Raw genomic sequence first — 26,165 nt, 5'->3', positions numbered from 1 at the left:
CCTTTTAGAAGGGGGCAGAAGGAAAACAGCATTCACAGGTCACTACCCCTGCTGGCAGGGGTGGGGTGAGGGGTGAGGTGAGGTTCTGGGGTCAAATCTGTAGCTCCTGTGCTCTAAGCTTGAGGTGGGGATTTCTTCCTGACCCTCTATGGCCATGCTTGGCATGGATGGGCCAGATTCCTAGGCTCCTCTTCCAGGGGCCACCCTGCTTTTTATTTCTGTATTCCAGCCTCTGGCACAATGCCTGCACATAGTGGATTTCCAATAAATATTTGTTGGTTAATGATAGTGATATATCCATGGAATACCTACCACCTGCTAATACCCAGGGCAGAGGCCTGAGTCAGGCTGCAGATCATGGAGAGGACATCAAGGATGACCTTGATTTGTGCTGTCTCTGTAACCAAGACTACAGAAGCAGCTGCCTGGGGATAAGTGGGGACTTTGAGATACTGAGTTAGAAGCTTCCATGGGACACTCAAGTCCTAAAAGATCAAAGAAGGGGATTGAAAGCAAAAGCAGTTCAACCACCTGAGGGAGCCTGAGTTAGGGTCCAGGTATGTGAACTGGCACTTAGACATCAGAGGTCAAGGGCCCTGGGTGATGATTGGACAAGGCTGGGGAGGGGCTGAGGAGGGAGGAAGTGAGAGTCCTGCATGGCATTTTCCACGAGCCACATCCCACCCATCCTCAGTCTATCCTTCTCTTTGCTGACTCAGGGCCAACTGATATTTTAGCTCCAAATTCAAGCGGTTGCTGGGTCACCATGGAAGAAGAGCTGGGACCTCTAGAAGGCAGTGGGCCTGGTGTTTCCATGGCACCGTCCTTTATAAGTTGTCTCACAGCGGAAGTGCCTCGCCACAGACCTGGTCCACCTGGAGGAGGCCACTCCAGGGATCTGGGGCTGCAAGAGGGAGCCACAGACTTTTCCTGATGGCACCTGTGAGGTTGTCTAACTCCATTAGACAGGGCCTTCTCTAGAGAGCCGGAGCCTGAGCAGACGTTCTTCCACAACATTCTCTGTGGCCCAAGGAAGTTGTAAGCGAGGTGTGTGAGGGGGGCAGGCAGGGGACAGACCTAGAAGTCTTCCTCCCACTTTCTGGTGCATAGGTGGTGCTTTACAGAGCTTTGCTGAATGAATGAGTGACAGAGGGAGTGAACTCATCATTCCTGAATGAATGAATGAATGAATGAATGAATGAATGAATTCAGGTGATCCAAATGAATGCGTGCAGGAGGGTGCCCACACCTGGGGATGGGTGACTCTCCACCAATGTTCATTGGGCAGTAGTGAGTATGGGATGAGTATTCAGAGGTTTTCTGAACCCACAGAGTGGCTGTAAGTCCTAAATAAATAAACATGGTTATTTCCCACAGTCGACTTGTAAGATAATGAAGAGATATATGCTCCCTTTCAGAGCTAAAAAACTCACCCCTCTGCTATTTTTCTTTAATTTTAGCTCCTCAGCCATTAGATGGAGGCTTCTTTCCATTCTCCTGACCCAGATTTGGGAGGAAGGGTAGGGACAGCACTAGTGCCATTATTGTCCCAGGTGGGAGGGACACAAAGGAACACCCTCCTTTCTCACTGAGTTGGACAGCTTGGATTCTTCGAGCAATCCAAGGCTGAAGCCAGAACATTCCTCTCCCTCTCTCCCTCCCTCCCTTCTGTCTTTCCTGAAATGGATTTTGAGACCCTGGGGCGGGGGGGGGGGGGGGGAGCTCTGCCCCATCTGCTCAGTTCCTGGCATGACACCAACTCAGAATATTACAGGATGACATCTGCATCTGTGTCACCCTCTGAACACACACACCATGAGCGTTTGTGGCTAGCATGGGGCCAGGCCCATGGGACACAAGATCTCCTCTCAGAAAGCTCCCTATAGGCTGTCCTAACAGGAGGCCGACTGAAAAAAATGACATCCCCAGGGCTGGGGTTGTGGCTCAGCGGTAGAGCACTCGCCTAGCACGTGTGAGACACTGGGTTCGATCCTCAGCACCACATAAAAATAAATAAATAAAATAAAGGCAGTGTGTCCAGTTACAACTAAAAAATATAAATAAAAATATTTTTTAAAACAACGACAAACCTGCAGAGGGCCCCAGTTTAGGAGGTTGGAGCTCCCCAGACCTTTAGCATTTCCTGGCCAAGAAAATTGCTAGGGTGGGGGTGAGACTCTAGAGGGACATGAGGACTCTGAGCTGCCTCCTTCTAAAAGGGAATCTCTCCACTCAGGGGTCCCATGTGCAACAGGTCCAGCCGCCTTGCTGGACCATTCCTTTAGGCTAGGGTTCTGTGAATGGAAGATTCTAACTGTTCTTCCGGCTTCCTCAGGGGCCCAGAGCTCCTGCCCAGGGCTGCTGATTGGGAAGAAGAGGTGGAGTTGGAATGCACTCACAGTTGGTGAGGTTTCATGGGGAATATCTGGCCAGAAGTTTGGTTCCAGTAGTAAGGTGTCAGGATGCATTCATCCAGCCATTCATCTCTGTGTGTCTTTCCCCAGTGTCTCTCACTGGGGACTCTGGAAGCACAGAGCAGGGTGTGGCTAAGGAGGGAGAAGCTGGGCTGTGGCATCTGTCATCCATCATTCCCCAGCACTTACTGCCAGTGACCCAGTGGATCTGATGTGGAACCACTTCAGTAGCTAGCAAAAGTCCCAGAGCAGCTGCGTCGTCCATTGAGTTCTGGTGGCTCTGGCATTAGCCTGTGGGGGCTTGCTTGTCTTTATGGGCAGTTCCGTCTGCAACAGCTTGTCCAAGTCCTGGAGTTTGAAGGATGGAGCACCTCCTCTGTGCCGAGCCCAGTAAGGTGTCCAAGTCCTGGAGTTTGAAGGCCCACCTTAATCCCAGGAGAGGGTCAATATGAAATGTGCTTAGCAATCTCCACTCTGATTTCTAATACTCTTAGGATACCTTGTCTTGGGAGGCTGGTGTCCTCCAAGACCTATCCTCTCCAGAGAGCTTTGGTTGAGAGTGTGAGTTTTAAATTCAGAATGACCTGTTTGAATCCAGACCTATGACTCAGTAGCTCTTATCTGGGGCACTTTTTTAAAAAGTCTCTTTGGCCTCAGTTTCCTCATCTGTACAATGGGGGAGAACCAGGGTACAAATAAGGTAAAACAGTTATCTAACACCTGGACAATATATTAAGCACCCAGCACATGGTGGAACTCTCCTGCCTGTACCCCCTCTGATGCTGACCTTCGTCTCAGGTGACAGGAACACCCTCAAAAGGCTTTGATGAGAAGGCATACTTGTCAGCCAAGCAGCTGAAGGCCGGAGAGGACCCCTACAGGCAGCACGCCTTCAACCAGCTGGAGAGTGACAAGCTGAGCCCAGACAGGCCCATCCGGGACACTCGCCATTACAGGTATGGCCTCCATTGTGTGGACCAAAAAGAAAGGCTGAGAAAGGACCAATATTGTTCAGCTTTTTTTTTTTTTTTCATTTATGTACACTTAAGAAATGAGGAAGATTCCCTCAATCTCAGTCTAGTGATTTAGACACTGAAAAACCCACACCCCAGCTACATTGCTGCCTCCCATATTCTGTTGGCCTACTCGGGGTCAGTGAAGGTCATGGAAACCCCCCAGCTGGGACCAGGGAGGCCCCTCAGCATCTCATCTGGCATTCCAGCAAGAGTGACATGCCAGGGGACCACAGGGAGGCTTGGGAGACAGGTGAGCAGGCAGCTGAAATGGGGCCTCCAGCCCTGCTCCATGCAAACAGCGGAGTGCTCTGACCGTCCCCCCCACAGCCCTTCTCTTCCTCCTGCCCGCCTGCCCCACCTCCTCAGCAACAGCCAGAAGCGCTTCCCAGTCACCCTCTCACCCAGCACTCAGTGTTCCTGAAATCCTATGCTCCTCTTTCCTCCCTTCCCCATTTTCACCATGAGGCTTCCTCTGCCTGAACGCGCCTCCCCCACCCCACCTAGATCCTTCAAGTCTTGGCTCAAGGTCCTCTCCTCTGGGAAGGTTCCTCACCAACTCCAGCTAATTCCAGGCCCTTCTCTGTGCTCCATGCAGACATTTGACAGAGCCACCAGGTTACTGTTGCTGATCCACCACCCACCCACAGCTTTGAGTGACAAACAGGAGCTGCATTGGACCCAGCTCTGTACCCAGAGATGGGATGGGCCTCTGTCTGGCCCCAGTTTGAGGGTAGATGAGAGTGACTCTGGAAATAGCTACTCCATAACACAAAGGACGCATGAGAGATGACGGTGCAGGGGGACTGGTTCTCGAACCTTCCTGGTCACTCTTGGAGGCATGCCTGAGGTCTGGAGGCTCTCCAGCCTGTGCACGGTGAGATGAATGCAGGGCTGAGGGGCCCTGGCCCTCCTGTCCTATCACCCCAGCACTGTCAGCTTCCCCTCATGCTACCAAATAAGTCAATAATCCTGCTACTAGGCAAGGTCCCCGACTCAGGTCTGATGGCCACATCCAGGCCTCAGGAGTCCTATCTCAGTCATCCCTGGGGCAGTCCTCCCTCCTGACTACCTGCACTGCAGATGAGGTTAGCAAGAAGCTCCTCTTGGTCTTTTATAGGAGCCCTAGCCATGGCTGACCTAGTCCCTACAGCTGGGAGGATCTGCTGTCCCAAATCTGTGACTTGAGGGCTGGCCTGAATCATCTCTGCACACCCTCTTTGCTCATTCACACCCTCAACCTTCTCAGATGTTAACTGAGAAATTGGAAGAATTGCCTGCTAGGCAAGATAACTCATGCCTGTAATCCCAGTGAGTTGGGAGGCTGAGGCAAGAGGATTGCAGGTTTGAGGCCAACCTTATCAACTTAGTGAGATACTGTTTCAAAATAAATTATATTTTAAAAGGACTGGATATGTAGCTCAGTGGTAAACCGGTCCTGGGTTCAATCACCAGTCTTGACCAAAAAACAAACAAACAAACAAACAAAAAAAAAAACGAGGAATTGGCTTTATTAAGGCTATGAACATTGTAAAATAAGACTCTTTACATCCAAGGCAGTGGTGAACTGGTGAGGTGCCATATGCTGCCCCAGGGCCTCTCTGAAAGCTGAGGTGGATCAGGGTGTATATGTGTGCATATGCACATGTGTGCAAGTGTGTGTGTGTGTGTGTGTATAGAGTGAGCAGAGGCTGGACTGTGCCTCCCGTGATGGAGCCCCTGTGCTGTGGGGCAGCTTCCACTGGACTCCAAACTGTCACAAGACAGATCCACTAGGATTCCAGAGAAAATCCCACCAGCCAGACAAAGCAGGGACAGGGGACAAACCATCTGGCTAGTCCTGGCTCCCTGGAGCTGGGTACCATCCTCACTGATCTACATCTCAGAGGAATACAAGGGGTGGTGGGAGTTCAAGTCCACCCTCCAGATAGAATGTGGGTAGGTGTGCCCCCTTCAGGGAGAGAAAGGCATTGCTACCAGATTTCCTCCTTCCGAGGCACCTAATGACCAGGGAACAAGGACAGAGAATGGGGCCCTGGAAGTCAGTGCCAGGAGGCTGGGTGCCCTCATGCCCCTTCTCAGCTAGCCATGTCCACTCCTGTCCCCCAGTCTGCAGGCATTTGGGAGCAAGCACTTGGGAAGCATGACTTCTCAGGGACAGAGAGAAAGTCCCTCCCCCATGGCTGCCTCACATCTTTCTCAAGGAGAATTATTTTAGAGCCTTGAAGGATTTTTCCCATGGGTACCCAGGCTAGTGGGACTCCTGCTTGGCTGACCGGCTGCTCTGCAGGGCAGGAAATGGGCCTGGGAATTCAGGCTGGAAGCTGCTATCCGTGGGATGAATTCTGTAATGAAAAAATAGTCACTGCTGGAATAGTCAGACAGCGATTGTAATAAAGATCGCTTATGAAAACCCGCGGTGGCAGTCGCCTTCCCGCCTGCCCAGGAGCCTGCATAAACACCAGGGGGGAAGGCTGGCAGGAAGGGTGATTTCTAACTCCCCTTCCTGAGGACGGGGAGCCAGTGGTCCAAAAATGTGTGTCTGTGGATGGCAGAGCTGGGTAGAAGCAGGGTGGCCAGAGATGCTCTTGTCCTCTCTGAGGCTGGTTTCCCCTGGAGCCACTGGTGCCTGCCCCCTGCCTGGTGTCTCCCACAGTGCTATGCGCAGGCAGAACAGGGATGCTCATTAGGCAAGTGGGAGTGATTCCTCCCCAGATCCTCCCACATGTCCTGAGGTGGGAAGGAAGAAGCCGCAGGGGACCAGAAGACAAAAGGGAGGTGGTTTTCCATTTTATCCTGTACCCCTATGTTGTGTCACCAGACTGCCCCATCTGCAGGGACAGTTTTTTTGTTTGACTCTAGGCAGTGCCCTGGAGCCTAATGTGTGTGTGTGTGGGGGGGCCTGAACAGCAGGGAGTCCTCCCAACAGACTTTGGTTAGGAGCTTCCAGGCCTGGAGATGCCCCCAATTTGCTGCTTCCCTCCTAGGACCCCAGGCTAGGTGGCATCTGGGGGTTGGGCCAGTGTGGGCTAGAGCATGGCCTGGATGGGCAGGGAGCCTGTGTCCTGGCTTCCGGCTTGCCTTCCCTGCCTCACAGAAGTATTGTAAGGGGCACAGAGTGGACAAAGAGAAACATGGAGGCTGCCTGAGGATGTCCCCATGGCTGGCCTCTGACCTCCCTGCTCCATTTTCAGTTGCCCCTCGGTGTCCTACTCCTTAGACCTGCCAGCCACCAGCATCATCATCACCTTTCACAATGAGGCCCGCTCCACACTCCTGCGCACGGTGAAGAGGTAAGGCCAGCCACCGCCTGCATTTCTTGGTGCTGTTCCCCCAAAGCCTCGGGGGTCTGCGGTGCCTCTGGCCGGGCAGGACGTTGAGATTGAGATGAGACCATGTGAAGACCAGTGAGCACTGGGAGGATGAATCCTGTCCTTCCAGGAAGCTGGGGCTAGTGTGTACGGGGGTCAGAGAGATCCCAGGAGTCTAACAAGGAGTCGAAGACAAGGTCAGGTGTCCAGGGTGAGGGCAGAAATGCAGGGGGTGGGAGCAGAGGGAGGCAGGGATGAACAGAGGCCTCCAGAGGTGTGTGTGTGGGGGGGCAAGCCCCATAGGTCCCTGTTGGTGAATCAGAGAAAGGTGTCCCTCTGTCCTCCTAAACCTGGTCTTACCGTCAAGTTCAATCCGCTCTCGACCCATTTCCTCAATGAACTTAGACAAGAATGGGATTCAGAAAGGAGTGCTCAGTGGTATTCCATGGATTAAAGAAACTTGGGTGTCCCTTCCCAGACAAGGGGGGCAGAAGAGGGACAGAGGAAGGGCAGGGGTGCAGGAGCTCCTTGAGAATGACCTTGGGGCCAGCAGGAGTCTTGCCAGCCTTCCAAACAGGCAGCTCCATCCAGCTGGGCTCCCAGGGTGGTTTGGTGAGCCTCAGGCAGCTCAAGTAGCTCCTGCCCTGACGACCCCATGAATGCAGTCCCCCAGACGAGAGCAGTTCCCTGAGGGCCCAGGCAATAGTGCCAACCAGGTCCTTAGAAAAGTTCAGAGAGCTCTTCCAGGAGCCCAGGGAGTTAGCAAGCAGTTGCCCATGACCGATGTGCAGGTCCTAGAGCTGGGTGGTGGGAGAACCCCATGCATTGGGAGGTATAAATAGGAGGTCGCCCCAAATTCAGACTCTGTCTCTGTCCCCATTGCTGCTCCAGTGTCCTGAACCGAACTCCTGCCAACTTGATCCAGGAGATCATCTTAGTGGATGACTTCAGTTCAGACCGTGAGTATACACCTTCCTGTCTGCACCGATCCACACCCCACCCCGCCCGTTCCCCCAGGATGCCCAGGCAAGCTCTCTTAGGCCTGGCCTGGCCTGGCACACTGATCTCTTTGCCAACACCTGAGATCCTTGGTCTTTCTAGGAGCCCTCCCAGCCCTGGTGCCAAAAGAGGGGGAAAGTGTTGCTGCTTTGGATGGGACCCCAGTGACATGACATGTTTCAAACAATGGAAACAATATAAATAGCATTCTTCATAATTCTAAGCCAACATGCAGAAGAGTGCCCCTTCTTTCTAGGTCTATGAGAATTGGACCAAGGACAGGCATGGTGGCACACAACTGTAATCCCAGTCACTCAGGAGGCTGAGGCAGGAGGATTGCAAATTCAAGGACAGCCTCTGCAAATTAGCAAGACCCTGCTTCAAAATGAAAAGGCTGGGACTGGGGATGTGGTTCAGTGGTAAAGTGCTTGCCTGGCATGCATGAGGCCCTGTGTTCAAATCCCAAGCACCAAAAAAAAAAAAAAAGCTAGAGATGTAGATCAGTGGTAAAAACAATATAAACAACAACAACAACCACACAACCTCCTGGGTTCAAATCCCAGTACTGCAAAAAAGAGTAGATTTGAGAGCTGGGCCATTGCCCATTGCTGGTGCTCTCTGGCACTTCCTGGGGTGGGGTTGAACTGATGTCATAGGTTCAGGCATTCCTGTCTGGGTCTAGGGACAGGACAGTCCTTTGGTCAGTAGTGATGACCATGGCCCTCCATCGTTCCCTATCCCACCCCTTTCCCCAACTGGAATGGGATGGCCCCCAGGGCAGCCTAACCACTGTGGTCTGATGCCCATATCTGAATGAACCTGCCTTCCTTCCCTCCACCTCAGCTGAAGATTGCGTGCTCCTGACTAGGATCCCCAAGGTCAAGTGCCTGCGAAACGACCGGCGGGAAGGTGAGTGCTTGGACCTCAGGTCCCACCATGGACCTGACTTGGTGAGCTCCCTCTGGGTACCATGTCATCCAAGCCAGTGTGGTCCTGCTCCCTTCCTGACAGCTGGGACCAGGGTCTGCAGAGGACCCTCCTTCTATCGCCAGTCAGCCCTGTCACAGCACAACCTAGGCACCTTGCCATCCTTCTGGATGCTTCCATTGTTCCTTCTGAGAAGCAGGGCAGTGATGGCGCTCTTTCTGCCTTGGAAGGAGGCTGTAAGGATAGAATGGAAGGGGCTTTGAGAAAACTGAAGGGAGGATAAAGTAGCTGTGAACTCACCTTGAATCCAGAGGTGTTTGGGAACACCAGTGACAGCATAGCATCGTGCTCAGCCCTCAGGGGACACATGAGAAGTACAAAGCATGGTCCAGGCCCTTCGAGGGGTTAGTGTGTGGCCAAGAGTCAGAAATCACCACCACACAGGCTGGTTATAGTCGGATAATGTGGAGGTGGGAAAGCAAGAGGCTTCTGTGCAGGGGTGGCCTGAGGAGGGTGTTGGGCCTGTGAGACCCAGGAAGGGAGCAGAGGAGGGCATGCCTGGCTTGGGAGTGGTGCAGGCGCGGGATGCATACGTGTGTGGTGCTCACCCATGCCAGGCCTTCATGGAGCCTATGCTGTCAACATCCCATCCTCATAATGCCCTGTTGTCCCCATGTTTTAGACAGGGAAGCTGAGGTTTCAGGTGGTTCTGTAATTTGCCCAGGGTGATGAATGGAGGATCCAGGATTCTAACCCCAGGAGTCTACCCAAAGGCCAGCTTCTTGTCCTCTCCCCCTGCTTCCTGGATTCTCCTTCCTGTGAGAATCCAGTCCTGGTCCATAGTGGGGAAAGAACAGTGAATTTTGATGTCAAAAATGTTGGGCCAGGCATCGTGGCCCACGCCTGTAATCCCTGTGGCTCAGGAGACTGAGACAAGAGGATCGTGAGTTCAAGGCCAGCCTCAGCAACTTAGTGAGGCCCTACGCAACTCAGCGAGACCCTGTCTCTAAATAAAATATTTTTTAAAAGGGCTGGGGATGTGGCTCAGTGGTTAAGCACCCCTGGGTTTAATACCTGGTACCAAAAACAAATAAACAAACAATAACAACAACAACAACAAAAGCCTTGGAAGCCATAAGAGAGCATTTAGAGTTGGGAAGGGAAGGAGCCTATTGTTGGGAGCCACTGATGATTTGAGAGTGAGAGGGGAATGTGATGGGTAACTTAAGACCCGTCAGGCCAAGGGGCCATGGGGATATTGATGAGGGAGGACTTCAAACTGTCATAGAAGTAACCAAAGAGAAATGTTTCCCAAACCACTGCATTGTAGAGGCCATCAGCCTGTGGAGGCTGCAGATTATTTTTTTCCAGTTGTGGGGATTGAACCCAAGAGGGTTCTCCTCTGAGCTACATCCCCGGCCCTTTTTATTTTGTTTTGCTTAGTTGCTGAAGCTGCCCTCAAACATGAACTTGCATTTCTCTTGCCTTAGCCTACTAATAGGCTTTTGGAAAGATGGATGGCTGGTTTGATAGATAGAGGCTGGAGAGAGGTGTGGCCAGGGACATCTCTCCAAAAAGTGATTGTATTCAGAGGTCTTAGAGTGAGGCCCTTCTTTCTCACAGCTCACAGGACATGGAAGGCTACTCTGGCAAGGGCAGGACCAACTGGACTTCCTCTCTCCTGACCAGACAGGTCCTCAGCCCTGAGCAGGAAGCTGCCAGAAGCAAGGCCATTCTTTGCCAGTCAGTGAGCCATTGGTGAGACTGTCATGGGATGGGGATGGAACAGCGGAACCTAACATGCGTAGGTCCCCCAGGCGCTGGGCTCTCCCCTTGTCATCTTGGTTCCTCCTGACAGGCAGGAGTCAGTGTATCTTTCTGAATCTCATAGATAAGAAAACTGAGACTCAGAGAGGCTAAATAACATGCTCAAAGTGAGTGAAGGGGTTGGCACACAAACTCAAGCCTGTTACAATCTAGAAGATTCTCTCCATGTCACACTTGGTGGTGTGCCTGGAGAGGCCTGCCCAGATGTCCCCAGGTGGAAGAGGCTTTGTGCTCTAGTTCCCCCTCAGTCTCAACCCACACTTTATCGTATTTTCCACTCATTACACTCTAACCTAACAGCATTGTCTGGTGTATGGAGGGTGCTCAGGGAGTGACCTTGAACAATGACAGGTGATGGATGGAAGAGAGGAAGAAAGGGTAAGGAGGAAGCGAACAGATGTGCAGAAGGAAGGCCACTGGCAATACCTCAGAGAGCCTATGCCCATAGGGGCCGAGGGCCCTGGGCAGCACATTGGCTCAGTTCTGGTGTCAAGCGCTGCTGTCCTCTCCCTTTGCAGGGCTGATCCGATCCCGAGTTCGAGGGGCAGATGTGGCCGCAGCTGCCATCCTCACCTTTCTGGATAGCCACTGCGAAGTGAACACGGAGTGGCTGCAGCCCATGCTGCAGCGGGTGAAGGAGGTGAGCTGTGTGTTTCCGGGGCAGCTGAGTGTCCTTTGGGACGGAGGGAACCGTCTGTGATGTCGGGCAGGCATTGTGGGAAGCCTCATAGATCTGCTTCCCCTCTGAGAGACTTCACAGCATCGGGCTTTCTCATCTGAAAGCAAGGGTGACTGTCATGTCTGTCCCATGGGCTGTCGCGAGAACCACATTGGATGGAAGCCTGGATGAGCGAGGAAGGTCCCTCTGTGAATGGTGTTACTCTTCTCCTGAGAGAGGGGGAGCTCGTGGTCAGGTTGGGAAGCCCTGGAAGGAGGCAGGAGAGGCTGAGCTCTCAACGGGAGGGGAGGGTGGGGGCTCCTTCCATGTGCTTGCTGTTCTCCAGAGTGGGAGGATTTGGACAGATGGCAAAGAAGGATAAGGCAGTTACAATTCAACTATAAGAGGACAAATAGCCCAATTTAAAAAAAAAAATGGGCAAAGTATTTGAATAGACATTTCTTCAAGGAAGATACACAATGAGCCCATGAAAAGATGTTCAACTTTATTAGTCATTCAGGAAATACAAGTCTAAGCCATAACGAGATCCCACTTCATAGCTACTAGGATGGCTACAATCAAACAGAGGGACACTAGCAAGGGCAGGCAAGGACATGGATAAAGGGAGCCCTCAGATATTGTTGGCAGGAAGGTACAATAATGCAGCCACTTTAGAAAACAGTCCGGCAGTTCCCCCCAAAATTTAAATAGAATTCCTAGCAGTTCCACATGGAAACAAAAACTACATCCACATAAAAACTTACACACAAGTGTTCAGAGTGACAGTATTCAGAATGGCCAAAAGATAGAGAACCCTATCATCTGAATACTAGATACATAAAATGTGGTGTGTCTGTGATGGAATATCATCCAGCCAGAAAAACACATGAAGTGCATCTGTGTGGTACAACATGAATGAACTTTGAAAACCTTGTGTGAAGTGAAAGCTTGTCACGAAAGCACGCATATTGTATGATTCCATTTATAGGAACTGTCTAGAATAAGCACATTCACAGAAATAAAAAGTAGATCAACGTTTCCTGTTGGGGTGATGAAATGTGCTGGAACTAGCCGGTGGTGATGGTTGGACGTACTAAAGACCACTGAACTGGACACTTTCAAACTGTGAGATTAGGGCATGTGAATTCTGTCTCTGCACAGAGATGTCTATGAGTAGGAAGCAGTGAGGCTGACTTAGTTTTTAAATGTTGAAACAGGGTCTCACTAAATCACTGAGGCTGGCCTTGAACTTGCAATCCTCCTATCTCAGCTTTCCTGAATCTCTGGGATGACAGGTGTGCTCCACAAAGCCTGGTCTTTATTTTCTTTTTACAGCACTTTTCACCCCTCAGCACAGATAGGCAATGGGACAATCTCCCCTGATCAGCCCCCTCCCTAGGTTTTCATTATCCTGAGGGCATGGGAACTGAGGCGTGGGGCTGGAGCCCAAGTTAGGGACAAGAGAGATTTGAGGGTGAAAGCAGAGTAGGTAAAGAGAAGAGGGGGAAAAAGAGGTGCTGCTCTGTGGCGCCCCTGGAGAGCAAGACACAAAGGGGGCTGCAAAGTGTGACTAAGTTTTGAATGTGGTTTAAGAGAAAGTGTTGAGAGCTTTGCCTGAGGTTTACGACGTAATCCACCTCTCCCACAAAACAGCAAAGCCCACAGTACTCACGGGTGTTTTGCGGTTGGACTTGGATTCTGGGGGGTTCAGGGAGTGGCCAGCCTTACCTTGTACTGGATGTGGCCTGAGAGGAGTGACACCTGTCCCCACTTACCTGGGGATCCTAGGACCCCTGCCCTCAAGTTGCTGGTGGTCCAACTGGGAAGACTCACCCAGAACATGTCCCGCGGTAGGTAGCAGTAAACAAAAGTCCTGCTCAACCAGTAACAGGAGGGCCAGCTCACACAGCATCTGAGTCACTGTCCCAGGAGTTGGGACACTGTCTCACACTGATGGTGAGAGCAGCTTAAAAGAGGAAGAAATCTTTCAGCTGGTAGCAGTCAGGGAGGCGAGATCCCAGCAGCCTTGAAATGATGGGACAGGAAGAGGCCGGGGAGCATGGTGCCCTAGGGACCCAGGAGGGACCTTCTAGGAGCCTGGTGTGAAGATGCACACAGCTCCTAGGAGCCTGTCAGGGTTCTGGGATGGGTCTGGGCTGACTACCCCATGTCCAAGGAGACCTTCTTCCCAGAGCAGGGGCCTGGGCCTTTTTTTTTTTCCCCCCTTTTTGCAGAGGATCTCACACCATCTCACACCCCCTTCCTAGGACCACACCCGTGTAGTGAGTCCCATCATTGATGTCATCAGTCTGGATAATTTTGCCTACCTGGCAGCATCTGCTGATCTTCGTGGAGGTGGGTCCTGCCCCCAGGGAAGGGGCTCGAGGTCTGAAAAGAGGCAGGTGAGGGCAGACAGAGTCCTGGGTTGGAGCTCTTCCCAGCCATGCCAGAGTCTTGCACCACCCCAACCCTTCCTTGCAAAGATAAAATCAAGAGGGTTTGGATGGAGCCCTGGGTACAAGGGCAAAGGGCCTGAGCTGGCAGTTGCAAGTTTCTGGAACAATCAGTGACAGAGCTGGGCTAGTCACTCATCTCCCCTCCCCAAGCACTGGCACATCCTTTCCAAATGCTGCCAGCCCAGAGACCATGGCCACAGGTCCTGGCAGAAGGCCACTATGGGACAGCTGTCTCTAGGGTAAGGGAGGGGGAGCTCTAAGCCTTGCATGAATTCCTGACACGTACACCCCAGAGGTGGCCAAGGCCTGGCTGTGTGATACAGTGGCTGTCGGCCACATTTGGCTATTGAGCTCTTGAAAAGTGGCTCATTTTGAAAACTGATGAGTTGGAACTGAGATGTGCTATAAGCAAAAAAAAAAAAAAACAGACTGCGGCAGTTGGAGTTTCCAAGACATGGTATGAAAGAATGTAAAATATGTCATTAGTATTTTTTATTTTTTATAGGTTGCAATGATATTAGTTTGGATTTATTGCATTATGACTATTTTATTCAAATTAACTTCATATGTTCTTACATTTTGATATGGTTCCTAGAACATTTTAAATTATGTCTGTGGCTTAGGTTTGTGGCTTGCAGTATATTTCTTTTGGAACACTCTGGTCTAGACTGGCACTATACTGTCCCATATAATAGATAATAGCCCCATTTAGCTGTTAAAGTTTAAATTAATTAAAATAAACTAAGACTTAAACTGATGATTCAGTTTATCAGTTGTTGCAGCCACATTTCAAGTGCTCAACAGCCACATGAGGTCCTGGCTACCACATTCGTGCTGATATAAAACAAGTATACCACTGCAGAAAGTTCCTGACCACCACTGGTCTAGAGAAGAGCTGGGGGCCATAGTGGATTTCTTCTGTGGGGCCAGTACTCCAAATAATGGATTTAACCATTAGCTAGATCTTGGGGCTGGTGGGGTTCTGAGGGGCCAGACATCTCCCCTTTGGAAAATCACCCCAGTGCCCTGGCGCTTGCTGCTGCCCTGGCTGGAATTCCCTCTTCCAGGATATCTTCATGGATCCACCCTTCATTCAGGTTCCTCTTCAGAGAACCTTTGCTGGCTACCTTTGTTTTGGGGGTTGAGGTACTGGGCATTGAACCCAGGGGTGCTTTATGCTTTACCACTGATCCATATCCCCAGCCCTTTTGATTTATTTTTTTAAAAAGTCTGAAATAGGGTCTCATTACATTGCTGAGGCTGGACTTGAACTTGTGATCCTGCCTCAGCCTCGTGAGTCGCTGGGATTAGAGGCGTGCTCCATGGTGCTTGGCCTTTATTTTCTTTTTGAAGTACTTTTCACCCCGACTGGTGTGCAGAACCCTTATCTATTTACCTTTGGGGTGTCTGTCTGATCAGCAGATTGTAAACCCCAGGAAGTCAGGGGCTTGTCACCTTCTGAATGAGGGAGTGACTGCATGAAGAGCCTCTACCACTGGGCTCTGATCAAGGGAGACTCTGGGGGGTGGCAGAGTGAGGGGGTAAGCAGGTTAGCTCTGCCCTAAGCCTGTCCTCACCCTGCTCTGTCCCTTAGGATTCGACTGGAGCCTGCATTTCAAGTGGGAGCAGATCCCTCTGGAGCAGAAGATGACCCGGACAGACCCCACCAGACCCATAAGGTCAGGCTGCCATGAACTCTGAGGAGTCCCCTTTCTCCCTGGGCCAGGGGTCTGGGAACTGGGAGGTACTTGGGAGGACAGACCGGTCACCAGGGCTCCTGAGGGTGCACAGTCTTGGTGCCAGCTCTCTTCTGGGTGCTTGAGCCCTGCAGGGACTGAGAGGAGGGGCCAGAGAGCCAGTCAGACATCCTGCCACAGTGACTCTGCAGGCAGGGACTTGGGTCAAGTGGCCTTGGGTCCTGGGGCTATTTAAAGGGCTCCTGGCTTCTGCAGCTCACAGTTGCCTCTTCTCTCTCTTTGCCCCCAGGACACCTGTCATAGCTGGAGGAATCTTTGTGATTGACAAGTCTTGGTTTAACCACTTGGGAAAATATGATGCCCAAATGGACATCTGGGGGGGAGAGAATTTCGGTAAGTTGAAAAATAATAACAATAAAAACAACAGCAATATTAATAACCCTGACAAGCACATCGTAAGGACTTGACCCATATTAAGTAATTTAATTCTCACAAGGATCTGGAGAAAGTACCATGATCTCCATTTTACGAATCAAAAAACTGAGGCAGAAAGAGGTAAAGCAATTTATCCACAGCTAGTCAAGAGATTTAGGTATTCAGGGAGAGCCTGCGGCCACATGGTTAAGTGTGTGTGGAGGGACATAGTGACTGAACACAGACCACAGCTGCTTCCCTACCAGAAGGGCTTGGGAGGTGTGCAGCCAGTGGGTGGTTACATGTGATGATGGCCCTCCCACCTGCTCTTTGACCCTAGGCCAGGGAAAGTCCCCCCAAGCCTCTGCCCTGCAGAGATTGCAATGATAATAAATGGAGGAGGAATTGAAATGCAGACCACAGTGCTGGAGGCCATAATGCTGTGTATTCTTGGGTAGGAACCCTTGAGACCCAGAAGGATCAGGAAGCTGCCTAGTCCTCCCAGAAGCAGCAGGGAAGGAGACAGTAGGGAGCTGGATCTGCTGCCCCCTCAACGCTGGCTTCTCAGCTGGGTGTTGGGGCTGCAGAGCACCCTGGAGTGGTCACCTGTCACCTGTCGGAGCCCAGACTCCAACTCCAGCCTGTGTGGGCTGCGTGTCCTCGGTTAGTTAGTCAACTTTTTGAGCCTCAGTTTCTTTGTTTGCAAAATGGGAAGGAAAGGGCCCTCTCCCCCAGGGTGCAATGAAATGGAGGTCAGATTGAGTAAGTCCAGGCAGGGTCCAGATGGCACCCCTACATGGGTTTTTAGGAAAGGACCTATTTACAGTGTGGCCACGTTACACGGACTGGGTCAGTGTAGTTCTGGGTGGTACCATGACTGCAGAGAGCTATAATCATGGATAGGTAGGAAAGATGGAGAAGGAGCCCCCTCATGGGTGTGGTGCCCGGGGGAGGGCATGGGGATAAACCCTCCTCACCCCTCTGCCATCTCCTAAAGGAAGCCCAGCGGGGCAGCCCACACAGGGTGGAGAAGGGCAGACCATCTGGCAGGTCTCCAGAAGCAAGGCCCATTCCTACCCTCACAGTCCTTTCCTACTGTCTCCTTTTTCATCCTGACCTGGTTTCTGGACCAACGAGAAGGACGGGAGGTGTCCCACCCATTTGACAGGTGGGGAAACAGGTGGCACTGTGTCTCAATCAGGAAATGGCATGTCTGACAGGTGTATGCAGCTCTCCTAGCAGAGCCACTGTGTCAGGGAAATGCTATCAAAGTCAAAGTGTCTCCGAGAGGTTAGGAGCAGGGCTCTTCTCCCTGCCTGGGAAACCCAGGAACAGTGAGCTGTAAACAGTCCTGCTCAAACCACCCTGGTGGAAATGGTTGTCGGTTTTCTCCACTTTGTAACTTACTACTGGAAAACGCTGCCAGGCAAGCATTTGGAAGAGTAAATTCTGGCAGCTGGGGTGTAGTGACTCTTCCATCCTGACCCCCTTTCATGTGTTTTGAGCCCCAGTGACCTCCTCTGTGTCCTGGGACTCAGCCTGAAGGCAGTGTGGGCAAAGCCAGTTTTGCAAAAAGACTCAGAAAACTGGAAAAGAAACAGCCTGTCTGCATCCGGAGGCCGGCCTGCCTGTCTCCCTCCCATTCTTTCTTCCTTCCGTCCTTTCTTTCTTTCACGGGGGACTGACAGAGACAAGTGAATGATCAAATAGCCAACTCCAGACTCTGCCTGAGGCGAGGGCTCCGAGTTTGGGGAACTTGAAAGGAACACTGCTGAGTGGTTCTGCCGAGGGTTTGTTTCTTACAAGAAATTCAAAGAAACGTCTGTGCATTCAAAGAAATGTCTAGGTGAGCTGCAGTGCCCAGCCAGTCGGCTGTGGGACTAGTTTTGAGGCGTGAGACTCGCGTCTCTGGTGGGTGGGAGCTTTTCATTTCATTCCTCTGTTGAAGGAAGGAAGATGCCCAAACTAAGACGTGTTCCTATGTCCCCTGGGACATTCAAACTCAGGAGTCCAGAGGCCACCTTGAGTGGGGATGGCAGGTGTGAAAACTTTGGGATTATTCTTAGGGATAATTTTATTTTTGTTTGATTACATATTATTATTATTATCATTATTGGTGGTACTAAGGATTGACCCCAGGAACTTGTGCATGCTAGGCAAGCATTCTACATTGAGTCGCACCCCCAGACTTAGGAATCCTTTCATTTTATTAATTTATTTGGGGGGTACCAGGGATTGAACTTAGGAGCACTTGGCCACTGAGCCATATCCCCAGCCCTGTTTTGTATTTTATTTAGAGACAGGGTCTCTCAGAGTTGTTTAGGACCTCACTTTTGTTGAGGCTGGCTTTGAACTTCTGATCCTCCTGCCTCAGCCTCCTGAGCCGCTGGGATTGCAGGAGTACACCACCATGCCTGGCTCAGGAATCTTTTTAAAACAGCTGGATTGTGTTCCTCCTCTGCTCAAACCCAGCAAGGGCTCCATGTCACTCAAAGCACCATGGAGACCAGGCCCTGCACCATCAGCCTTTCCCCTAAACCACACCGCATGAGCTCAACCTCATCTCCCACTTCTCGGGGCCTCCTACTCTGCACAGCTGCCCCTGCAACTCACAGCTCTTACCTCTGGGTATACCCCTTGCTGGTCCCTCTGCCTAGAAAGTTCTTTCCCTAACAGTTGAGGGAAAACAAGCCCATCCGTCTTTAATGTCAAACCTAGTGTTTATTTGGCTCCTGGGGTGCCCAGGACCCCTGATATTTCCAATAAAGTCACATGAATCACTTGCTCTCCTGTTTTGGGTCTTGTCCCAGATGTCCCCCTTTCAGTGAGAAGTTCCCTGATCCACCTAATTAAAAATATATCCCCCCAACCCACTACCCTTCCTTAGCCCCTACCCTGCTTAACTCTTCCCCGTGGCCACCATCTGATATGCTACATGTTCTGTGCTCTTTCTTGTTCACTTATTTTACTGAATTTCTGTCTCCCCCTACTAGAGTATAAAGGAATCTAGAATAGTATGACATGTAATAGGTTTTTAATAAAAAGTTGCCTAATGAACTAAAGAATCTGATCCTAAAAGTGTGAATTTTGTGTTGCAATTCTGTAAGTGAGTAGTTGGATGACTTTGGAGAGGTCATTTAACATCGTTGACCTTCACGGTCCTTATTTTAAAAACATATAGTTAAACCAATTGTGGTGGACCACACCTATAATCCCAGCTACTAGGGAGGCCGGCCTTGGCAACTAAGTAAGACCCTATCTCAAAACAAAACAAAATAACGCATAGCTGGGTGCAGTGATCAATACCTGTAGTCCCAGATACTCAGGCTGTTGAAACAGGAGGATGGCTTGAGCTCAGGAGTTCAAGACCCGCATGGGCAACATAGAAAGACCCCAACTCAAAAACAAACGGATAAGGCTGGGGTTGTGGCTCAGTGGTAGAGTGCTTGCCTAGCATGTGTGAGGCACTGGGTTCAGTTCTCAGTCCTGCATATAACCAAATAAATAAAAAAGGTCCATTGACAACTAAAAATAATTATTAAAAAAAAAAACAAATAAATTAAAAAATCACCCCAAAATGGTATGAATGATAATAATCTGACTTCACATGACTGCAGTAAGAATTAGATTTTGAATGTCAAGAGCATGGTACGTGGTAAATGCTCTCAGTAAATGGATGGTGGTTACTGCTCTCGTCATTGCCACTGTTGATAATAGTAGCAGTAATTAACAATAGTTTGGGTGGCATGGGCTGAGCAGGATGAAGTAAGTAACTTAACTATATAACAAAGTTGGTCTGGCAGAAATGGAACCATAGTATAGGTCCTCTGTCCCCCAGTTCTGTCCCTAGTTCTATAACCTCAGTTTCTAGGGAAGCTCATTAACATGACCCACCTTGTATGGATCCAGGTAAGCCAAATGGCCATCCTGGCCCCAGGCCACATCTGAACGCTGCCTGATGCGCACAGTCTGGACAGAAGGGGGCGTTAGTGCTGCTTCCTCCATTTCCACTCTGCTCATCATTGGGAGGGCCCCCATCCAGGTGTGCCAGGTGACAGCCTCCACCCAGGGACCACAAGAGTCCTTAGGGCCAACTGGGGAGTAGGAAGAGGGATCAAGGCTAGAACTCCTGAGAGGACCAGCTTTTTAATTTTTTATTTAATTATGGACTTCCTGGGGCAGGAAAAAAGGTGTTTCAGTGCCACATGCTGTCTCACTCTAGGGTTAATATGAAGGAAAGGAGGAATTCAGGAGATTGAGAGGGGCTGGGGTTGTGGCTCAGTGGTAGAGTGCTTGCCTAGCACGCGTGAGGCACTGGGTTTGATCCTCAGCACCACATATAAATAAATATATTAAATAAATAAATAAATAAATGTATAAAATAAAGGCATTGTGTCCATCTATGACTAAAAAAAAATTAAAATGAAAAAGAAAGAACAGATTGAGAGGCTCGGTGAGCTGCCCAGGAGGGTCCTTGCTATAAAAGGGGATTGTCAAGTGGAGAACAAAGAGGCCAGACCGTGACATCTGGTCTTATGGGAAGCACAGTGGCGACTTCTTGCATCTCCTGATGTTGCAAAGTTTTCTGCAAAGCTCTTTGGGCATCACTACCACCCTCAGAAGGAAGTGAGTCTCAAGAGGGCCTGGATACCATCTGGGGCTGGAGGCAGGACTGGCACCAACCAGAGAAATGCCAAGGAGCAGCCTGCGGTTTGGTTGGTGGTTGGCTTTCTGGCTCACAGGTGCCCAGAGCTTGTGTCTGGCCAGGGCCTCTGGATCCAGGCGGGAAATCTTTGGTGCAGTTTCCCCTCCATTCATGGTCTTGGTGTCCCTTTAAAACCGTTCCCACTGCTCCCTGGGGCTCAGCCATAGGGCATTTGTGTACGCGCATGGGTAAGCATGTGCAAGGAAGGGGATACCCCTTTAATCAGGCCCATGAGCTCAACCCCGGCAGGTACCTCCAGGGATACAACAAAGAGAAGGAGGGCTGGGGGGCAGCTCTGTGGGAGAGCCCTTGCCTAGTGTGCGCAAGGCCCTGGGTTCCATCCTCAGGCCCCCAAAGCAAGCAAGACAATGAGACAGCCAGCCCCTCTCACCCTCACCCAGTGCGTCTCGTCTTGCCTCCTCATGGCTGCTGTCTCCTGCAGAGCTCTCCTTCAGGGTGTGGATGTGCGGTGGGAGTTTGGAGATCGTCCCCTGCAGCCGGGTGGGCCACGTCTTCAGGAAGCGGCACCCCTACAACTTCCCTGAGGGCAATGCCCTCACCTACATCAGGTAGGTGACAGCGGAAAGAGCCCTGGAGTACCAGCAGGACACCACAGCTCCAGACCCAGCCTGATGGTTACTCACCAGGTGGCTTTGGGCTGCCATCCTCCTTCTCTGCCCTCAGTTTTCCCATTTGCCCTTCCCAGGTCTGACATTCTGGGATTCCAGGATGAAGTTGGGAGTGTTACCACCAGTTTTCTCTGGTCTTGACTCCTTTTGTCCATGACAGTCTTGGAAAACTGGCCAAATGACCAAATAACTACTGTCCTCCATTCACTGAACCCCAGGTACACATGGTTCTGGATGCCAGTATCCCAGATTGTAATTCATGCAAGCATCTGTCCTTCCCTGTCCCCAGCCACAGGGTGCACTTGGTCTTAGGAGAGGGGGCAAAGTCCTAGAAGCCCACCCCAAGACCCACTGTCCTGATAGGGGTGGCCAGGGGATGGTGGGGAAGTCATGAGCATCCCCTCCTCCTAAGGATGAGTCTCCACCTTCTACAGCCATGCTTATTTATGCATGGCTTAGAGAAGCAACTACCCAAGTCTAGCAAAATGAGTGACCTAGAGTTTTGTTTGGCTTCCTCTACCCCATTTTTATTGTTTTTATAATCATAAAAGTCATGCATGTTTACTGTAAAAACTCAAGCAGTACCAATATGCATACTATGTACATTGATATTATATATTTTTTTATGTCATTACAGAGAAAAAAGCAAAAATCCTCTTTACCCATTCTTTCTCCATGCATCCTGATTGTCTATTCAGAAATAACTACCATTACTAGTACATAGTCTTTCATTCCAGACCCTTAACAAGAACTAACTACTGTTAATAGATTGCTGGTCTGTCATTTCAGACCTTTAAATACATTTTCACATATACGATTTATTATATAGAGAGACACACCCACCACAGTTACATTTGTGTCTGTGTGGATCGGGTATGCCATGTGATCCTTCAGTGGCTTCTCTGCCACCCAACACTGTGTCATAATGTCCTTCCATGTCAGCACATACTAACCCAGTCTTCCTTGTCAAAGCTGATGGATATCAACAGATTGTCCTCCAATGAGACTGTACTCACAGAGCTCAACTTTTTTAATACGTGTTCTTTTCTTTTTTTGTACCGGGGATTGAACTCAGGGCCACTGGACCACTGAGCCACATCCCCAGCCCTATTTTGTATTTTATTTAGAGCCAGGGTCTCACTGAGTTGCTTAGTGCCTTGCTTTTACTGAGGCTGGCTTTGAACTCACGATCTTCCTGCCTCAGCCTCCCGGGCTGCTGGAATTACAGGCGTATGCTACTGCGCCCAGCAAATATGTTTTTAATTAACAACAACAACAACAAAAATCATATAGAGCTCATCTTGATCCTAACCCTCCCCTGTTGTCTCTCTGGTGAACTTGCTCTTTCCTCTTTTAGGAACACCAAGCGCACAGCAGAGGTGTGGATGGATGAATACAAGCAGTACTACTATGAGGCCCGGCCCTCGGCCATCGGGAAAGCCTTCGGCAGGTGGGCCCCTCCAACAAGCCTCCCTGCCACTTGTCCCCCTCCACCCATGTGAACATGGCCCCTGCAACAGGAAGTGGTGTGCAGCCAGGGAGCCACTCATGATCTCCCTGGCAACCGGGCCCTGATTGGGCTCCTCTGGGCCCAGGAAGGGTACACGATGCAGGGATAAGACCCTGGTCCTTGAAGAGCATGCGCCTCATGGGGTGGGCTGGGGACGTGAGAAAAGGCTTGCTGTGAAGGCAGTGCCATCCACGGGCTGAGCTGTGTGCAGGAAGAGGGGCCTCTTAGGGAGGGCCTGTCTGTGGAAGGCATTTCAGGTTTGCCTCCTCCCCCGTTCAGATTGTGATCTGTCAGTCTGTTTTCCTGTCGTGGACTGTTATGACTACAGTCGAGTGAAACATTTTCAAAATGCAGATGGGTTGCGAAATCAATTTGGGGAGTCGTGACCAGCATTAAAAAAGAGAGAAAGAGAAAAGCACCACAGATTAGATTAGTTGAGACCAGAATAGAAAATCAGAGTTGATTGCAATTAAGGGTAAGTATTGTTTTCTAAAACTCATTTCTGTTGTGTGTGTGTGCACACCTGCGTGTGTGCCTGTGGGTGTACTCGGGGTACACTACATCACGATGTAAGATGTATATTTATCTCCTCCTTAAAGTTGTGGTCAGAGAAGTTTGGAAACATTGTTAATGATCAATCATGGATGAATCATCTTCCCTCTATTTATTTATATCTATCATTTAAAAAGAGTTATGTCACTATGTATTTTTAATGGGAAACTATCATCTACTGAGGACGATCCTGGGCTTCATGTCCCTTTAAATTAATTTTCTTATCACAAAAACCTCCCGAGGTGAGTAATCATGTCCCCAGTTTACTGTAGAAGAAACTGAGGCTGGGCTAGGTGGCACTGAGGGTCCTCAGCTGGTGGCCATTGTGGTCGGTGTGACTGAGGCAGGTGAGGAAGCTGAACCGAAGTGTTTCAGGGACCCACCGGATGGTTCTGACTCCTGAAAGATGTAGAAAGTCTGCTCTTCTTGTCATTGAGAGTTTCTCCTCAACTGAAAAGCAGGAGAGGACAGCTTCTAGTTCACAAAGTCTCTGCAAAAATAAGGACCAGTTTGAGGTGTGCTAACTGAGGTCTCAGGAGTGAGTACCCTGGGGCAAAGTGTGGTCACCTGTGAGCTGGGCTTGTCCAGAAAGGTGCTCTCCAAGCAGGATTTGAGATAGGAAAGAGGGAGACACAGGAGACCTTCCAGGTCAGGGGATGACAGGAGGCAAGTGGCCACGGCTGGACTGGGCAGGTTTCCATGGCTTTCGCCCTTGATGCCTTAGTAGGCAGGAAGAGGGGACCAGCCTCGGGGGCCTGGAAGGGACTTCTGCCATCCTTCCTAGGCCTCCTCCCCACACAGGGACCTTGCCCGGTTCCTTGTCTCCCGCACAGTGTGGCCACTCGGATCGAGCAGAGGAAGAAGATGGACTGCAAGTCCTTCCGCTGGTACTTGGAGAACGTCTACCCCGAGCTCACGTGAGTGCAGCCCTCACCTTGCACATGGGCCTGTGCTGCCCAGGGGGATCTCCCTACCTGGTCTGGCTCCTTCTGGCTGCCAGTGTTTATCTTTGGGACAAGGCCCTGGCGAAACTGATAGGGCATTGCCAGGAGTTGTCTATTAGGTGTGATAGATGGGAACCGAATTTTTAACAGACTGTGTCTTTGATCTAAAAATGGATATTGTCCCCAGCACTGCATTATGCAGTCAAGGCTGCAGAAACTCTCGGCACCTTTGACCCTATCCTCCTCCTTGTGGGAATTTATCCTGAGGAAATACAACAGCCACAGCAGAAGGCTGTTGACGGTCACTCTGCAGGCTTCTCTGCTGCTGTGGCACAAGGAGAAACAATTCTCAGGAGGAGCTGGGCTCAGTGAATCCCGTTGATTTAAACAAATATTATGCATCCAAGAATCTGATCACCAAGACTGTGGGGAAAAAAAGTAGACAAATGTTTCTTCCAGCGTATGAGGTAGCAAAATGTGAATGGCGTTGTCCTGGGGTTGTGCTCACCTGGGAACCTGTGTGCACTCTCAACAGGATTGCAGCTGTGACTGCTGGGGACCCCCTTTTTCCTATTTCCAAATCCTTCTCGGTGTCTTGGTTCATCTGAGTGACTCATTTTCTCACCTTTTTCAGCTCTTGACTCGAATGTCCCCTTCTCCGGAACATTTTCTCTGAATGTTGTAAACTGGCAGCAGCCTGCCCTCTCGCATTCTCTGCTGGATTTCCCTCCATAGCCCTTATTGGCATCTAGAGCATATCTGGCCAGTTAATTCTGTTGTCAACTTGCTGTACACTCCAGGAGGGCAGAGGTTTGGATCTGTTTGGGCCACTGCTCTGCCTCCAGCACCTAGAATAGTGCCTGTCACAACATAGGCGCTTGATAACCATTTTTTACTAAATAAATCGCAGGATCAGTGTGCCTCCATAATGTCTAAGTTACAGTTTCCCTCCACAGCTTGTCCCTCTACTGCCAGCTCTCTCCCAAGGATGCTGCCGTGGCTCTCTGGAACACTCCACCTCTCAGAGCCTGAGTGTCCTCGAAAGAGGCAAATCTTTGTCCTTGGAGGGTACAGTTGATGCCTAGAAAGTAGGCACAGTTAGGCCATAGCCACACCCAGGGAATAAGCTAGATGATTAACCCAGATAACACAATCCCAGGTCCCAAATACAGCGTGCCTCAAAAGTAATAAGACTAAAGTGATTCTTCAGACAATTTCCAAGAAATTCCAGCAGTTTGAGCAACAGCAGCACCCTTGAAAGAAAGTTGGTGGCTTGGATAATCCCAGCTCCCTGGACAATTGCTGTGTAGGAAAGAATATTAATTTATAAAAATATAAGAAGTGAACAACTTCCTGAAGTGACTCCTTTTAAGGGGACTATGCTCATTCACATGGAATGTGTCTCTTCTGTGACACATTTCTTTACATCCTGTCAGGGTTTGTACAGCAGGTGGAGGGAGCCCACAGACCCCAGCCCCAGGAGCAGGACTGGGAAGCCTGTGGGAGGGAGTGGGAGAACTGGAAGTGTCCTCCCTCTCCACACCTCACACCCACCCACAGTGGCATCCCCAAGGCCCCCGAGGAAGCAGCGCCCTATCAGATCCTGGGTGGATCCCAAGTCGAGAGCGGAGAGTACACCAGCTGTGTTGACTGAGGAGCATGAGGGCCTCCGCTGCTTTTATCATTCATTGCTATCTGGGTTGCTCACCCCCAGTTCCAAGGGAGAGGCCAGGAGTGGATCAGTTGTCGGTTTGAAAGGAGATGTATCAGCCCCAGCAATGCCAGCTTCCCTCCAAAACCAAGAGGCTAATAGCTGGCCAAGTTGCTCAGATAGTCACAGGAAGACTGAGGAGGCTGGAGGAGAAGGCTTTCATTCTCCTAAGCCTGCAGCACTTCCGCCACAGCTCCGTCCCCATCCAGTCCCGACCTCTGCAGTTGGCCTCGGAAGCCACAGCCAATAATTTATTGCCTTTATCAGGACTGTCAAGAATGATTGTGTGAGCCTCGCATTTGTTTGTTTTATTTTTATTTTTATTTTTTGGGGTGCTTAACTACTGAGCCACATCCCCAGCCCTTTTTATATATTTAATATATATTTTTTAAATATAT

At 50.4% G+C, this 26,165-nt stretch overlaps 1 protein-coding gene across 1 annotated transcript in view; it reads left to right on the top strand.

Annotated features, from left to right (window-relative positions):
• The window catches only part of Galnt16 (polypeptide N-acetylgalactosaminyltransferase 16), an 89,985-nt gene that overhangs the window by 52,887 nt on the left and 10,933 nt on the right, over nt 1-26,165 (top strand). The window contains exons 2-12 of the mRNA XM_071607929.1: nt 3,213-3,370; nt 6,622-6,720; nt 7,630-7,697; nt 8,581-8,646; nt 11,010-11,131; nt 13,417-13,504; nt 15,200-15,284; nt 15,592-15,695; nt 20,864-20,990; nt 22,408-22,500; nt 23,946-24,029. Coding sequence (XP_071464030.1) covers nt 3,213-3,370; nt 6,622-6,720; nt 7,630-7,697; nt 8,581-8,646; nt 11,010-11,131; nt 13,417-13,504; nt 15,200-15,284; nt 15,592-15,695; nt 20,864-20,990; nt 22,408-22,500; nt 23,946-24,029 — 1,094 coding nt within the window. The remainder of the gene's footprint in view (nt 1-3,212; nt 3,371-6,621; nt 6,721-7,629; nt 7,698-8,580; nt 8,647-11,009; nt 11,132-13,416; nt 13,505-15,199; nt 15,285-15,591; nt 15,696-20,863; nt 20,991-22,407; nt 22,501-23,945; nt 24,030-26,165) is intronic.

This window comes from Marmota flaviventris, chromosome 2 (genome assembly GCF_047511675.1).
Source record: "Marmota flaviventris isolate mMarFla1 chromosome 2, mMarFla1.hap1, whole genome shotgun sequence".
Classification (NCBI taxonomy): Eukaryota; Metazoa; Chordata; class Mammalia; order Rodentia; family Sciuridae; genus Marmota; species Marmota flaviventris.
Note: the sequence above shows the minus strand (reverse complement) of the source record. Positions and strands in the feature narration are given on the sequence as shown.